The sequence below is a fragment of the Zosterops lateralis genome, assembly GCF_965231275.1.
Source record: "Zosterops lateralis genome assembly, chromosome: 3".
Classification (NCBI taxonomy): Eukaryota; Metazoa; Chordata; class Aves; order Passeriformes; family Zosteropidae; genus Zosterops; species Zosterops lateralis.
Window position 1 is genome coordinate 78083884 of NC_139764.1, and position 17086 is coordinate 78100969.

General features: G+C 38.3%; 1 protein-coding gene across 4 annotated transcripts; it reads right to left on the reverse strand.

The window, feature by feature from the left end:
* Positions 1-180: 180 nt before the first annotated feature.
* CFAP206 (cilia and flagella associated protein 206) lies at positions 181-16572 on the reverse strand. Of its 4 annotated transcripts, none has more exons than XM_083858581.1 (12): positions 16480-16572; positions 13143-13226; positions 12753-12843; positions 11518-11706; positions 11093-11251; positions 10348-10556; positions 9474-9593; positions 6811-7009; positions 6269-6406; positions 4126-4319; positions 2939-3082; positions 181-518 (listed from the first exon to the last, which is right to left on the reverse strand). In XM_083858581.1, exons 1-12 carry the CDS (start codon positions 16555-16557, stop codon positions 288-290), a joined length of 1836 nt encoding a protein of 611 aa, XP_083714707.1. In that variant the 5' UTR covers positions 16558-16572; the 3' UTR covers positions 181-287. The 4 variants fall into 4 exon arrangements, with proteins under 4 accessions (XP_083714707.1, XP_083714706.1, XP_083714708.1 ...); XM_083858580.1 differs by lacking the exon at positions 16480-16572 and adding an exon at positions 14528-14784; XM_083858582.1 differs by lacking the exon at positions 16480-16572 and adding an exon at positions 14161-14456.
* Positions 16573-17086: the final 514 nt, after the last annotated feature.

Here is a 17086-nt window from a genome sequence, read left to right on the forward strand (position 1 = left end):
TTGCATTAAAACTTCAGTAAAATCCCAGAATGCTACACATTTAAATGTTAGCAGTGAAAGTCCTTGAGAACATCTTGATTCTAAATTGCTATTTAAAATCTGTGCTTCAGGCTTATCACTTCTGTCACTTAATGCCAGTCAGCAGCCCCAACAGATAAGATAAATGAAACAGACCAACTGTTCCTGGAATCAACAGACACAGCAAAATCTTTAGTGTTTAAATTCAGACATATTCAGGGATTTTTATATATACATTCAAGATGTATCTTCAGGTTTCTCATTTTCACTCAGGTTTCATCCAGTGGTCTTGTTAAGTCTACTGTGACCATATGAGTAGTGGCAGATGATCCTCCTCGGAGACCTTTCAGGAAAATCTGGGGTTTGGGTACATTGCTTGAGCTGTCATGCTTAGTCTGGGTGCCAGCATCTTTTGGCAAGTACACTTGGGTGCAGTTCTCTCTTCTCATGTGGCTGAGATTAGTCTGCATGCCATGAGTTAACTTGCGGCGCAAGTTGGCCTGAAGACACAAAAATACTCAGATTAAGCAAAGCTTTGTTTGAACGTTTTAGCGCCAGTATATACTCAGGAATGTTTGTCTGTTTTACATCCCTGGGCTTCACAAACCTGGAACAAGGCCCAACTTACCCTCCTGTCAATACATGGTTGTGACTGTGACTTGGTAAGTCCTTAACTAACAGGATGTGTGGACAGCACTTTAGGTAGCCCACACAATTTTAAATGAGTCTCTTAATAATTTCATACCATTGGTTGTTGTCCTTCAATTTTTGTTAAATGCTTCACCTTTGTTTTGTTAGAATAAAATATTTTCGTGGCAAGTGCTTCCAGTCCTTGTCTGGTTTCTGCCAAAGGTGATGAAGTTTAGGGGTTGGTGTCACAAAGTGAAAAAATGCCTTCTTACACTACCTTGCTCACTAACCCCTTGACAAAGGGTAAAAGTTAGGGTAATTTATGATTAAAGCTGGTTATTCACAGAAATTGGTGTAGATACAACAACAAAACCACTTCTCACAAAGTGTTAATATTCCAAAGCCAGCGCTTGAAACAAAAAAATGTTCTTTATTCCACTGAGCCTTCTATGTCAGTGATGATGTAAAACAATGTAAATTATGATATAATGTTCTCCTCAAAAAATACAAAATACACTCTCATGTGCTGGAATTCAGACTCCTTCATGTAAGTGAGAAAGTCCCTGGAGTCCAGTCCAGTCAGTGAAGACTGGAGTCAGTGGAAGCTGGAGAGTGATACAGCTGGCCTAAATGTTGTATCAGGGCAAGTTAAAATAGTCTCCAGATTCCACCACTGAGGCCTCTCTCTCTGGAGAGAGAGCTGGAATGGGAAGGTGAAGCACCTAAATGTAAGCACATTTTGGTACCTTAATCTACAACTGAATCTTACATGCAGAGTCATCAAGCAGAATCCAGAAAAGAACAATAAGGAACTTAAAGAGGAGATGGCATGGGAAGAAAGACAATTTTTTTTTTTTCTGAGGGTTTTAATGACAGAAAATATGCTATTACAAAGAACTGTGCTTGCACAGAGAAATAAATGTGAGATAAAAATTTTACTTCTAACAGTACACAGGTTTTCTAACAAAGTAATAGCTTAATATTTCATACCACTACAGGTTTTTTGGCTAAGTTTGAGCAGCACAAAAAACCCCAAAGGTATGTGAGCTCATCCTCTAACAAAACCCACAAATATGTCTGATGCTTCCCTGATGTATTAAATTAATTGATGCACTGGTGAACTATTCCTGTCATTTTATCACTTTGATATTAAATGTTTTATCATCTCCATATTGCAAATCAGCATAGTCAAAGCAGTTTTGCATGTATCTGGGATTTTTTCCTTCAGCTCCACATCACTAATCTCACATTTAGACAGCTGAGGCAAAAAGACCTTTAGTACTTTAAAGTACTTTCTCTAAATATTTCAAACTAATGAGCTACAAATTTGTTTGTGAATGGTCTTCATGACCAGATATTGGAAAAGATCCACTGACCACATTTTATGTTTATTTATGTACTTTTGTCCTTTACAGAAGCAGAAGAGGCTTTTAGCTAGGCTTCTTGTAAACCTAACTGGCTTCTTTATACACCTCAGTAACAACTATTTCATAGAATACTTTATGAGCTATCAACACTGGCAAGACTCCTCAGTCCACAATTTTGGTTTCCTTTAATAATGTTAGAGATTTCATGGTAAAAAGAAAAACAGAAAGGAAATTGGCTGCCCATCAGACCACAGGCCTCCACAGTGCATCTGTTCACAGTAGAAAAAAAAAAAAACAACCTTTAGTATTATATGTTCACTTGATATTATTAACTGTGATATTCCCTGCACTCAAAAGTTGTTCATTTTGATTGAATTGTGAAAATCAGGTGCTATGCCTTGACAACTACATATGCTGGCAAGCCCTAGAAAGAAGCTTCTGAAATATTTACTGTTAATTTAAAAGTTTTTATGTACGTATGTGGTGAACCTTCTGTGGACAGACTGTGATTTCCAATCCATTAGAAAATCCTGATAGTATGACAAATATTTGCTCTGGCTTTTTTCCACAAAGAAATTACATAGCAGTATCTTCAACCCATTAAACTGTATTTAAATGTAGAACAACTTTAATATTCAATGCAATTTAATTCAAAACAACAAACTTAGTACATAAAGAAAGCAACTGAAAAAATTGAAATTAAGAGAAGCACTGCTCAAAAAACAGGGAAAATATGGAAGAAATGATAGAAGAAGCCTAGAAATAAGGAGAGAAAATACCTAGAAAAAAAAGTGAACCAGTTGTAATGAAGTGGATGTCTCAGAATAAAAGGTTAGATTTATGTTTCAAGAAACAGAAGTTAAGAATAATTTATTCTTAAATTTGTTATCCAACAATGAAAATGTGGTAATAACAGTACAAACCAATTTTATGGCTTTTCTTCTCAATTCCCATTCATTCCATTCATAGGATCTCACAATAGTTGGAGGCAAGATATGAGTATCAGTTTGAGTACCACTGTCACATTTTGGGGGTCGTTTCATCAAACCTTTAGTTGCATTTCTGGTCTGGATGAAAAGAAACAACAAAAGCCAAGCAAGGCATTGAGAAGAATACAGAGAAATAGTATATGGGTATGCTACTTTTTAAAAGCAAATAGAGACCTGCAAACCACAAGTGGATGATGATTTTTACATTCAACAAGATTTTTGTTCCCCATGCCCCCACTAAAAGGAAACTTTAAGGAACTAAAAGGAAAACATTAAGTATCTGATGGATTTCATTTCTGACAAAAACCCCTTGAGGCAGAGGCCACAGCTGAACTGCAGGCTCCTGCCTACCTAGTGAGTGGCTAATCACTGGATTTTGGAAAAAAAAAAAGGTACCACCACCAGTATTTTATGATGCAGGCACCTCAGTTTGTCTTCATGAATGGACTAAAAATCACAAATCACAACTGGGAGAAGTGCACACATCTCTGCCACAGCTGGGATATAAACTATGTTTCAAACCAAGGGTCAGTTCAGGAGTTCAGGACTACGTTCTTTCCACTGCTAGGGATCTAAAATTCACAAGTGATCACAAAGAATGTTGTCTATAAATCCAAATCAGGTCTTTGAATTTCACAAAGTAACACCATCACATTCATTACTGATGACTCTCCTTTTATTTTGTAATATGTTCCATAACTCCTGTCCTCAGATACCCCTACACCCTCATCCAGCACACATGGATGGACTGCTAAGCTCAAACTCCAGTTAGCATCATATCTGACATAGCTTCTCTTGCATTTATTTACTGGTCCTTCAAGCTACTTTTGCAAAAATGAGGAAAAGAAACATAAGACAAGACCTGCCTAGGCTACAGACTAACAACAGCTTTTATCACTGCCAGAATGCTTTGGATCTACATATTCCCCTATAAATAAATAAGGTGAGAATGACATTAAGCAGTTTCTTCAACACTCTGAAGACCTGGGAAAGATGGACCTTCAGACAGGCAGAGGATTTTACTTCTTTCCTACAGATACATTTCATCTGTTCTCTTTTAGAACGGATAGACCAACCAGTGACTCAGCAGCTGTTCAGCAAGAGGCATGGGCAGTGTGTACCTGTGTATGGAGAACAAGGTATTCAAACTGATGATGGAGTTCAAGCAGTTGAATTAGTTCTGAATATTCTTTTGCTTTTTCTACATTCAATTGAATGAACTTATCTGGATCTTGAGCAAAAATGTATGCAGCTTCTTTTGAACTGAAAACATAATATTTCTCCTTGTGCTTCAAAATTCCAATAGCAGGATTTCCTAAAAATGAGAAGAAAAGCCAACCCAAAATAAGCTCCACAATTTAAAATAGTGAACAGTGTGAGATCCAATACAAAAGACATTCTTAATCAAGTCTGTTCCCGTCAAGTTAGTTTCACTTCTTTCTTTTTCTGAACTCAATATAAACCCTTGAAAGCAAGCCTTTTTTTTTAATATAGAAAAGTCTATTTTGTTAGATCAGTAAAACTGCTTTTGATCAGTTCACATCCAGCATGCCTTAGGTGCATGTCTCAGAAAAGCAACAGATAAAACACATACAGCAAAGGCATAAGAAACCAGTCTCTACCCTCAAATGTTTCCCCTAAAATCTCCAGCAAATATCTGATTGCAGATCAGTAGTGCATTTATGCCAAAGGGCATAACACTGAAATTAACTGAAGAAGCAGATAAAGCTGCTGGGAAGCTGAACAGACAAATTGACAGACAAAATGAATTGTCAATAAAGGTCAAATAATTTATATAGGAAAACACAAACTAATTTCAAGGACAGTGGCAGGTTGTGCTTCAGATGTCATTGCCCAGGAAAGACCAGAATCATCATAGACAGTGCCTTGAAAATACTCAGTCAAAAAAGGAATTATTCGTATGCAAACAGAGGAAGAGAAGAAAACCAACATGATAACAACCTGTCAGCTACATTTGTAACAACACATTTTGTTCCAACACAACAGAACAAGTAAAAGGGAGCTAGGAGTGATGAAAGGCTTGTGAGACCTTTCATAGAAGGAGAGGTTAAAGAAAGAAGCCTCCTCAGCATTAAAATGAAAAAATAAATAATATGATAGGGGGTTATAAAACCATGAATTGTATGCAATATAAAATTACTATTTTGTAATTTTTTTTTAACAGAAGGACTATCAAGTCTTTGTTGAAATTATCAAGCCAGAGCTTAATACCATCTCAAAAAGAGGTACCTTTACATAGCATATATAATCATAATTGTGGGGCTCTTGAGAATAAGAATATCCCATGACAAACCCAAGATGGATTCCAAAATCAATTAGATAAATGAAAAACCTCTTTGAAGGATTATTCAACAGAAGGCTACAGACTTAACATTAATCAGGGGAAATCCCATAACCACTAACTGCTAGAACAAGGAAGGATATAATTAAGGAAGGATCACTTTGACTTGAATTCTCATATTTTTAAAGTGTTCATGACTGTCCATGTGCAGTAATCAGATACAGGGCTAGAAGGACCTTCAGTCCAACTCAGGACAGCTGTTCTCATGTGCAATACTAAGTAAGTGTAAGTAAATTATATTGCTGTTAAAATATCTATTCTTTAATACTGACAAGTAAATGGCCATATTTCCTTCCAAACGCCCATAGGCTTAAAAAATTCTGTATGGACAGGTTCTAGAAAGGATAGAGAGACAGAAAACATGAATTAGGATAGTTGAAATAAGGATAACTTTCAAGACAAATGAACCTAGAGAAACCAAAAATTCCTACAATTAGTTGACTTGATCGAGTGCACTTCTGCATTCTTTTCAGGAAAGATTTTTAGTACTTTGTCACGACTGTTTAAAAATACATATGAGGCAGGCCTGAATAGCTCTGTTTGCACACAGGGATACACAAAATAGAAGGAATGGCCATTCCCCTATGCCTACATTATAGCACATTAGCAACAGTAACTAAATCTGTATTCAGCTGCAGTGTAGATTATACAGATGAATACAGCAGAAGGAAACATTTATCCATCCCATCTTGTTTCTGCCCTTGCTTGCTCTTCAAGCTCTCCTGCCTTCTGCTAAGGGCAGTTCATTTGTGCATTTAAGAAAGATACTTTAACAAGGGAAATAAATTATCTGGAGTGAAAATTGCAAAAGTGGAAAAACAGTATTCCAGCATTGACATTAAGAGGATGCATTCAGAAGGTCTTTACATTTTCCCTAATCCTTGTCTAACTACAAAGCATACCTGGTAGGGTGATACCTTTCACACCAATTGAATGTGCACAGAACCCATGGTACTGGATTAGCAACTGATCAAAATTATCAGTAGTCTCTGGAAAAAACCATTCTTGGTTCTTGAAATCAGAAACATTCACTCTGGTTCCTAAGAAAAGATAAAGCAAAGGAAGGAATTCAGTATTAAAATATCAGATGTCTAAAAGCTAGTAATATTACAGGGTGACCAGATTACTGTGCTTTTTACAGGATGACCTGCAGTGCCTAGATCCCAAAAACCAAACTTTAGTCCTGCCTTGAAAGAGAACCTACTGAAAATCAGTCCTGCAAGAACTGTCTTTAGTAGCATTAGTTTTAGAAGCTCTATTTTAATTTTACATGTAAAAATAAAATTCCAAGCTACACTACAAGGCTTATTTTAATTTACTGTGCAAATTCTGAGTGTTAAAAATCAATATACAGCACCTTCTGTAAAGCACCTATTGTAAAGAAAATTCAAATTATAAAATCTTGGAAAATTAAGGAAAACCAAAAAGTTTCAACTTTCCATACCCATGGTTTCTTTTATCCTTTCCTCATCACTTTTCACAGCCACTCCTTCCAGAAGAGATGTTAGCATTTCTTCTGAAAAAAGCTGTGTATGGATTTCCAAGAATTGTTGCAGATTGTCAGCCATATTTGTGAGGAAGCTAAGCAGTAGCAGTTCATTCTGATAGCCAGTCCAAAGCTTAGAAAGTTCCATAAACAGAGGCTAGAACATCAAGAAAATTATTTGAAATTCAGATTTGTTTTATGTCTACACTGTAACCCAAACTCTGTACACAACAATCTCAGCTATAAACAAAGCAAGGCTGATCTCCAAGGCCTTCGGCAACCAGAAATTCCAGGGGAACTCGGGGACATTGTAAGATGAGCTTCCACCACATATGCCTAAAGCAAGTATATCTAACATGTCAACCCACAGGCAAGAGTAGTACATTTCTAAATTTTACTCCAGGGCCTTTCTTAAATAAATATATACTGTGACTATGCTTTGAATTTAGCACTTCACTGATAATACAGTTTTATAACTGGAAAAATGGTGTACAGGAGCAAGGACCAGAAGGAACACACCTGATTAATTACCAAAGTAGGTAAAGCCACACCTATATACAAACTATCACGTTTTTTTATTTTGTCTGCCCTGCTTCCAGAGTGAGTTGGTACCACAGCCTCCACATGTGTGTCAAATAAAGGGGTGCAGGCCTCTTCAGAGTGGTCCAAGGTTCAGGGCAAAACTGGAAGCTGCCCTTCCCAGCACTGACATGCTGTTGGCACACAGGTGTAGGCACATAAAGAAGCAGCCTATAAGCTTTAAGTTTAAATGCTGTTTTCAATAACAGTGACCTGTAACAGTGCCCTGTTACATCTAAACATACAGAGAGCATTTACAGGAAGAAATTCAGCCAATCTGAAACGTACACTTAACCACACATTCTATGCATGTTAACAGCATTGTCGTAAGAGCAGCCAACAGAGCCAGCTCTGGAATTCATCAGCATTGCTAATGCTGTGGAAATGTTATGGCTACAAAAAATGGAAGAAACTAAAGGAAGATTAAAAACACTCTTAATAGAATAAACAAAGAATATTCATGAAATGTACTATTTTTCCTAAAACAAATGTTTACTACAAATAAGGCCTTATCCTATGCTTTTTAAAAGACAGAATGCCTTGCATCTCTACCTTTGTAGAGGATCCAGCTTGTCAGCAACAAGACAAAGACAAGAAAAGTTTTTAAATGGTGTGTTAATAGAAAAATCTGTATCTGAAAAAGATCTGAAATCAAAAGGCATTATATATTCCCTCTTCAGCAGAGAAGACAAAACAATTATCCAACTAAAAGAGAAAAAAAATTCTAGGAAGGCAGCAAACAACAATAGACAGCTTTTAGGGAAAAGGGTAAGGTATATCAGTCACTTAAGCCCCACAAAGATGTAGAAGAGGAAAAACTGCTGTGAGTAGCTGGATAAGAGGGGAAAATGTTCTCCAAATGAGAATATCTGATTTATTGAATCAAAAGCATACATAAATTTGAGCTTGGATCACTCAGTTAAAGTGCTGTTCCCATGAGTTTCCAGCTTGGATGCTCTTATGGGAAGTGTAAAAAATACTCTGAGTATGTGGGGGTCATGATCTTCCTCTTCCTCACAGTAGGCTTTATTTTGCTTTCCAATAATTAACTTAGAATGTTGAAAAATAACCTAAAATATGTATGAAACTGCATGCTGGTGCAGCAGCTAACCACAAGGAATTAGAGTGATAATCAAATCACACAAAATAACAAGCTCTTACATGCAAAGCAAATTAAATGAAGCTGTTTTTTAGCATATTTCTCTCCAATTCCTTTATAACGTGCCAGCATAAAAATCCCAGATTTTCACAGGCTCATCAAGCAGCCTCCCTCATAATACCTGTAGTTCACAGCACTTATTCCCTTTCCCCCTAATACCTCCTTCCCACGTCCTTTAGCTCCCAACCGAGTGCAACAGTACAGAACATCAATCCTTCAGTGGCTGATCATTTGCCAGAGAGCACACAAACCATTTCAGACCTGCCCTTGGTAAGGCTCTAACTGTGTATCCCCAGTTCCTCTCTTTTTTCCCACAAAACTTGCAGAAAATGACATATTTTGAGATCTTTGGACTCTGACAAATGTGGCTGAAACTTGAACCTGAAACAGTTCAGAAGCTATTGGGAGGAGAAAAGAGGCTGACACCTCCATCACAGAAACCCTTTCTGAAGAAATTTTTCTTCAGAAAAATTATATCAGTGACTCATACTATAATTACAGGGATTGGTATCTGAGAGAACTTTAAAAAAATCACAATCTGATGTGCTGTTTTCTGCAATCATTATGTTCTTACAGTTTCTGCAAGAAACAGGAAAGAATATATACACACACAAAAAAAAAAAGGAAGATATCAGCATAAATCTACAAATAATGACAACTCAAGACACTTACAGTAAAATACCATTTAATTCCTTTGCTCCCTTTTTGTACCTTGCACGTCTCTTAGCTGCCCCTTCAAAAATCACAGATGATATTGTAATAGAGAGAAAAATATGTAGCCTCTTTATAAACATAAACTATTCAAAAACACACCAGCAAAATATCATACTTCAGTATTTTTTTATACTGAAGAAATAATGGTTTTTCCATTCATAATACTTACAAAAACTTCTTTGGACTCTATGGAAATCTTATCCTGCACTGTGTTTTTCAATGCCATCATTGCTGCTTTAAACTTAACCTCCAATGATTCAACTTCCTGAGCACTTGTAATTGCATTAGACTGGAAAGAGAACATCAGGTAAGATGTTATCATACTCTAAAAATCAATTATTTAGTAATAAGTATTTACCTGGGCCTTTTCATTCAACTATTTCCAGAACAATTGTTTTAGGGAGTGAAATGTATTCTATCTTTCCACAAAATACATTTTTCCTTAAATATTCAGGTGTTCAGGCACTTCACTCACATATAAACTACCAATTTTTATAGAAAATCCTCTACATTTTCCCAATGAAGAGAACAACAACAACAAAAAAACAAACACAAAACCAACAAAACCAAACCCACAAATTTTTATTCAATGCCTTATACAGGAAAGGATAATAAAAATCTGCAATTTCTCAAAAGACAAATGAAAAGCTCTTCATTAACAAAACAAGAATTTAAATGCTATTCTTCAAAGACTTTTGATGACTCTATATATTTTGGAGGTGTCTCCAGACTCAAATTCAGATGATTTATGGGTTGATCAAGGAGATTTTTTTCTCTCATGCCTTCTGGGGCAGAGAATCAGTATGCAAACAATTGTTCAATGGTGGACTTGGCAGTGCCAGGCTAATAGGTTAATGGTTGGATTTGATTTTAAGAATATTTTCAAACCTAAACGATCTATGGTTCTTTATCTAGGGATATATTGTATTTTATTTAATTTATTTCCGAATAACTTTTCTTACATTTCTGTCCTATGCAAGTAGGTAACTTGAAGACATTCCACCTGCAATAAAAGTCCACAGGATGTAAGAATTCTATCTCACCTGAAGGATGCAAAGGAAGGCTTCATATTGTCTCACACTGAACAGTGCTTCTTTAAATTTAAAAGTACTAAGCTGGGAGTGTCTGTGGGGGTCTTCCTGCATGGATTCCAACAGGGCTGTGTAGCGGTGGGCCAGCAGCTGGCAGGAATTCAGGCGTTCATCGAGAGTCCGTGTAGTTGATGGAATGGCTTTGTGCAGGATGTTGGGCACTATTCACATAGAATAAATATGAAATATGTATAAAAACAGTTAATTAAATCATTATCAAATGATTAAAGTGTAATATTTGAGCATAATGGTCTTCCAATGAAATTCTGATCTCTAAATTTTGTCCTTATATTCATGCATTTCCAAATACTTGTGAATCAGATTCAACCACCCTGTTTCACTAGTCAAGTTGTTTCAAATATTTAGAATTACAGGTGGGGAAATATCACAGTCAAGTCAAGGAATGTGAGAAAACTTGCTTTATAGTAGAGATATATACAGTATATAGTATAGTAGAGATGTATAGTATGTGTATATATATATATATATGTAGTATAGTAGAGATACAACTCTGTTGCTACAACTGACATGGATTACTTGAGAGAATCTGCACAATTTTCAATTCTCAGTTTACTAGTTTGTAAAATAACAATAATAGGCCTCCCTGAGATGGGAAATTATTGGAGCAGCTCCAGTGAGGAAGCCCAGGAAGAATGAATTCCCAGAATACCCAGTTCAAATGCAGTTGTTCACTTACAGTCATCAATGCCACTTCCTCCTTTCTGGCACTCCTTGTTGTATAAACGAATTCCTGTGACTAGCATGGCAAGATCTTTCAGCTGTTGTTCTTTGTCCTTCTTACTGAGTGAGATGAAAATAATCATCTCTGTCTGGGGGAATACACTCTGCAAGGCAGCTATAAGCATTCCAAAGTTGGAGAAAACCCTCAATATGAGGGAACAGGAAAAAAAATCACTCAATAAGCAAAAATAGCCTCTCCTGAACAAACGCAAAAAGTAGGAAATTTATGGGAAATTTACACTTCAAGGCTGAGCAATGACAGTTTGAATAATGAGCATTCATCACAGTTTACCACATTTGTATCTAAGTATCAGCACAGAGAAGGTGAAATTTTATTTTTCAAGAAGAAAAGCCCAGTTTCACAACTGGGAGTTTACTGACCTGTTACCTCCCTGATAGCCTCAATATCTGTTGGGGATCCCAGGCCAGATCTCAGCAGTGCATAGGTAACGATCTTTTGATACACATTCTCCATTTCTTCTTCTGCATGTGGACCACTTTCTGTGATAGCTCTAACCACAGGAGCCATTTTTCCTTCCAGAACACGCTCCTTTTCACTCACTAATTCATCTAGGAAAGAAGGACACTTAGAAAGTGCTATCTAAATTCTTTGAAATTTGGCTTATACAGAGGGTGAAATTCATTTCCACAGTCAGAGCACCAACTTAAGGTTTCTGAAGCACAGGTACATGGAAGAGATGTTCATAGTACCTCACCATTAGAATTAAAACCAGCAGAGTTTAATGTAATTAGCATGATTAACATCAGTCAGTAGAGTCCTGAGAACTGTTCAGACCAAATTAAACAGCAAGTCTCTGGCTTTCTGGACTCCTCTGACTGTAGGAGGACCTAACTTACATACTCACACATATTTCAAACACACCTGAAGTTACATGCTCAAGTCTGAATACTACTCAGCATCTCAAAAACTTGCTGCAGTTACTGAGCTTATAGAGTTCAGAGGATTTAGGAGCAGCTCTCAGTGTTGCTAATATTTGGTTTTAATCCATGCTAACAGGAAAACATTTTCATTATCTTCCCAGAGAGAAATGCTTTTCTCACATCTATTCTTGTTCTGTGTCTTCTATTTCCCAGCCAGCTTCCTTTGTCCCTTTGAGATCTGAAATTACATTTACAACAGAGGCATTTTCCCCATCTTGTTTTATTTTCACATTCTCATTCTCAGACCATATGAAATTACTGCTGATGAGACAAAAACATCTACTTAGCTAAAACTGTAACTGACGGTTCAAGATTACTAAAATCTCCCAGTTAGGGATATCGATAAAATACTCTGTTCTGTGTACCTTCAGACACACAGGTGCAGGTGCAAGCTTTTCTTGCTGAAGGCAGCTAACCACTGAACCTGAAAGTGTAATTGTCCTCAAGCAACCTAATACATTATGTTCTGTAAATCTCTCAGACAGCATGAGAAGAGTGTACTCTCAAATCTAATGTACACTTTTCCCTACTATATCCATACATCAGACTCCTGCACAGTAAATTTCTCCTGGGATTTTTATTTTACTTTACTGACAGGATTCATTTAATAGTAATTATTATTATTAAATTATAAACTGAAGCATCAACGTCTATGAAAACATACTTAAAATTACCTCGGTTTGCATAGTTCATATCAAAGTAAACTTGCATCTTAATTGTGCTTAGGGATGGGTTTGTTGTGTCAAGCAGTCTGGTAACACACAGCTAAAAAGAGAGTCAGAGAAGTGAGTTCTTTCTCATCTCTGGGGAAACATCTGAACTGACAGTGATCTACTACAGGTTTCATAATGGCTGTAGAGCCCTCTCACTACCATTCTCTCCATAAAAAGCTTTTCTAAAACATTTATTTATGGAAACACAGTCCAGTCTTTAGCTAGAGAGCCATAAGAATAAAGTAGCACTAAAATTTTAATAGTATTCATGTAATTTTAGTTACAGGAACAGGTAGCAAATAATGCTATAGTCTTAGATAAGTACTGACTCTCAATATAATGTCAGATTACCTGGATAAGATCCTGCATATCATTTTCTGTAAGGATTTCATCCATATTATAGTCGTTTCTTGGATCTAAAACAACAGCTTTCACCTAGAGATTATCAAAAGAAAAATATTAATTTATGTCTCAAAATATGATCTTTGCAATTCACCATTTATTTTTGGAAAAATGTCAGATGAATTCAATATTTCTTAACTATTCTTTTTTAATCCATTTCAGTCTTTGATAATGAAACAAAATTACTTCATTTCACATCTCGCCAGTTTCAATCTCAGTTCTCAGGTACAAATAAAGAAAAAAAACTTTTTGTGATACAAATATTTAAATATAGCTCCTTTTAAAATTACTTGGAAAAATATTTTCCTAAGTAACATTTTTTGAAAACCTATCATTGTTTAAAAACTCCCAAGTTGGTGTTATAAGCATCAGAATAAACATTTACCATTTAAATAAAAACCCCACAGCGTTCTGCATGCAGGAAAATAAGTGCATGTTTGCAATTGGTGTTCATGCTGTGTGTCTTGCCAGCCACTTGTATGATTTTTTTACTCATTAAAATTTTCCTGCCTAGTCTGCTTTTGAGCCCAATCTATTTTCTAAAGCTGCAGTGTCACCTTTAGGGGGAAAAAATAGCACATCAACAGTACTGCTGTGAAGCATTTACATTTATATTCAAGTTTATCAAGAGCTGATCATCAATAAAAAAGGAACCTAGCCTATGTTTCTTTAGACACAGCTTTGCAGGTGCATTCAGATGATATGCTGAAGCAGTGCTGTGTCTTCTAAGAGATGCCAAAATATATAATGTTTTGAGGATACTTGTAATTGTCTACCGAGGACAATACTGAGACTGATTCCATTAAATTTTCACTTTAAGTGGGATCAGAGCCCACTCCTTCAAATATTCACTTCATTTATACAACCTGGTCCTGTCTGAGCAGAGAAACAAACAAAATTATCCATCGTAATAGAGGGAGGAGGTAAACATTGAAGAACAAATACAGCTGCTGCATTAAACATTCACCTATGCATCACACAGTCATTCATCACAGTGTGAAGAAACATTATTAAAACTTGGTAACACTTCTTTTTTTCACTTCTGGAAGAAAACAATGGTTTGTCTGAATGCAGAAGAAAACTGAGAAAGAGCTCTGGAGTTCAGAGAGTTTTCAGGATTCAGGACCTGCAGCCTTCTTGGAGCGTTATATTCACATGAGATTTCAGGGGAATGAAATACTTTTCCAGGTTTTTAGGACCCTGTACTGGATGTCTCTGAATGCCCCTTTAAAATTTCTTACTGCAATTGGAAACCAAGGTATTTCCAAGCTGGGGTCACCCCCGAAAGCCTGACCCCTGAGCTGCCCCAGCCCGAGGGCTCCTGTGGCGCTCACCATGAAGGCCACCAGGGTTTCGGAGAGCCTGTGTCCGCGGGCCGCGCACCTCAGCCCGGCCTGCCGGATGATCCTCCGGACGGCCCTGGGGGTCAGCTCGCCGGCCATGCTGGCCCAACACACGCGCCTCAGCCGGCTCACATTCACTTCAGCGAGAGTCCCTTCTCAAAATGTCACCTTCTGGGCCGGGCCCCGGCGCCTGCCGAGCCCCCTCTCCGGGCCCAGCCCCAGAGCGGTGCCGCTGTCCCGTGTCCCGTGTCCCGTGTCCCGTGTCCCGTGTCCCGTGTCCCGGCGGGGCGGGAGCGGCCGAGCGCCGGCCCCGGGCGTTGCCATGGGGACACGGCCCGGCCCGGCCCGGCCCGGGGAGCGGCCCGTGTGTCAGTGTGAGTGCACACGCGGGGCACAGACAGCGTCTGCACAGCGTGGATGGGGCACTGTGCCTGCAAAACATACACGCCTGCCTATAGCCCAAAGAGGTGGCTGTAGAGGAATGTAGGTATGAGTGTCTTGTGCATGTATAAACAGTGACATCTGCAGCTATGGCTCTACCTAGGTGTGTGTAAATATAGATACATAGGTATGTATAAAGACACATACATACCCTACATAGGTATCTTACTATCACAGAATCGTTAGGGTTGGAAGAAACCTTTAGAAATTATCCAGTCCAACCCCCTGCCAAGGCAGGGTCACCTAGAGCAGGTTACTCAGGAGTGTGTCCAGGCGGGTTTGGAACATCTCCAGAGGGAGATCCACTACCTCCCTGAGCAGCCTGTTCCAGGGCTCTGTCACCCTCAGCATAAAGAAATTCTTCCTCATGTCGAGGTGGAACTTCTTGTGGTTTAGATTATGGCCACTGCTCCTCACCCACTCACTGGGCACCACTGAAAAGTGTCTGCCACCATCCTCTTGGCACCTGCTTTTGAGATATTTATGTGCATTAATGAAATTCCCTCTCTGTCTTTTCAACACCAAACAGGCCCACCTCCTGCAGTCTCTCTTCATGAGAGAGATGTTCCAGACCCCAAATTGTTTTCATGGCCTTCCTCTGGACCCAATATATACCCATACATAAAATATATATACCCCGCCATGGCAGTGGGCATCAGAACTAGAAGATCTTTAAGGGCCCTTCCAACCCAAACTGTTGGAATAGTTCACTGGAGGGGGGTAGAGTGGGAAAAAGAAAACCTTCACGCTAGGCAAGCACAGAGCCAAAGCACCTGTGTGTTAACAGCACACCACAAAGCCAAAGCACAGCACCACAGGCAATGCTGGTAAGCAAGCTAACTCCATCCCAGCCAGACCTGGTACAGATAAATGTATTTACACACCTAAAAGAGCATACAATACATAGATAAATTCACACATACATATATAAACAAAATGTGTGTGTGCTACACAGTGAGTGCTGTAGGCAGAGGCAGTACAGACAACTTTGAGGCAACTTTGCTCTGCAACACAAGCAAGAAAGCCATCTTTGCTTTCAGGTCTCATAATTGCTGCTGGAGGTTGCAGCTCCTCTGGGCATAGTGCCTGCAAGTACTACAGGTCACAGGCTGCAAACAGCAGCCCAGTGAGCCCCAAGTTCTCACACACACCAGTGGGCACACCACTGGATGAATGCAATACCTTGCTGTAAGTGGTTCAGTTAGTCAATATGCAATTAATTCCAGCTTTTCCATGTCAGATAAAGAGTAATAACATGCTAATTAGATTTAAAAGCCAGGTCCCTGAAAGGCAATCAAATAAGTTCAAAAGGCACAGGGAATGCAGGGATAACAGATGAAAAGCTACACCAGTTTTCCACTGATTTAATTTTTTTCCCTTTGATTTTCAGTGTCAGACAAAGGGAACTCCACTGAGAATCATGATGAGATTAAGATGATAATTTTTTTTCCACTGTGACCTCAGACAAGTCACTGTTATCAGCAAAATCAAGATGATACTACCTGGCAAGTAGCAAGTAGCAGGGTTACATCTATGTTTTCAGTGTGTGTACAAAGGTACAGTGCACGTAGTGCCAGCATCACCCATGGGAAATGCTTTGGGAAGATCTGTGGAACAGACATCAAAACAATCCTGCAATGGACATTGTGAAGTCTTAGGTTTCATTCTAGTAGCACAGCTAATGGAGCTTCTTAATATGTCCTCTGCATTGATATTTTAAAAATTCAATATCTTTAAGCTCAGTAATTATAGCAAGACTTTCATCAAGAGAGTAAAAATCTACAGGACGTCTTTTTTGACAAATTGCTGAATGAGGAGCTTTAGGGGCCCTTCCTGGAGCAGAAATGTGTTGCTGTTAGTGAGCTTAGGGTCACAGAGATTTTCCTCTGTGCTTCCTGGTAAATTACACAAGAAGCAGCTCTTCTGCAGTTGCAGGTGGGGAGGAGCAAGAGGAGAAGAATGTAGTTTTGGGAATTAGAAGGAGAAAGAAAAGGTGCCAATGCCAGCTCTCTCTCTACAAAAGCAAATTTCAAGTCAGTCATAAACCTTGGTGTTCAAAACAGTGCTGGTAACACTTCTTCCTGAAAAGATTATCAGCTAAAAGTGGAC

Bases quoted from the DNA above. Each gene is read 5' to 3' on its own strand.
- CFAP206 (XM_083858580.1), bottom strand. From the start codon at position 14,635: ATGGCCGGCGAGCTGACCCCCAGGGCCGTCCGGAGGATCATCCGGCAG. The intron at 12,844-13,142 runs GTAATCTGACAT...CTCTCTTTTTAG, and splicing joins ATATGCAGGATCTTATCCAG to CTGTGTGTTACCAGACTGCT. The intron at 6,407-6,810 runs GTATGGAAAGTT...ATCTTTTCTTAG, and splicing joins AAGGATAAAAGAAACCATGG to GAACCAGAGTGAATGTTTCT.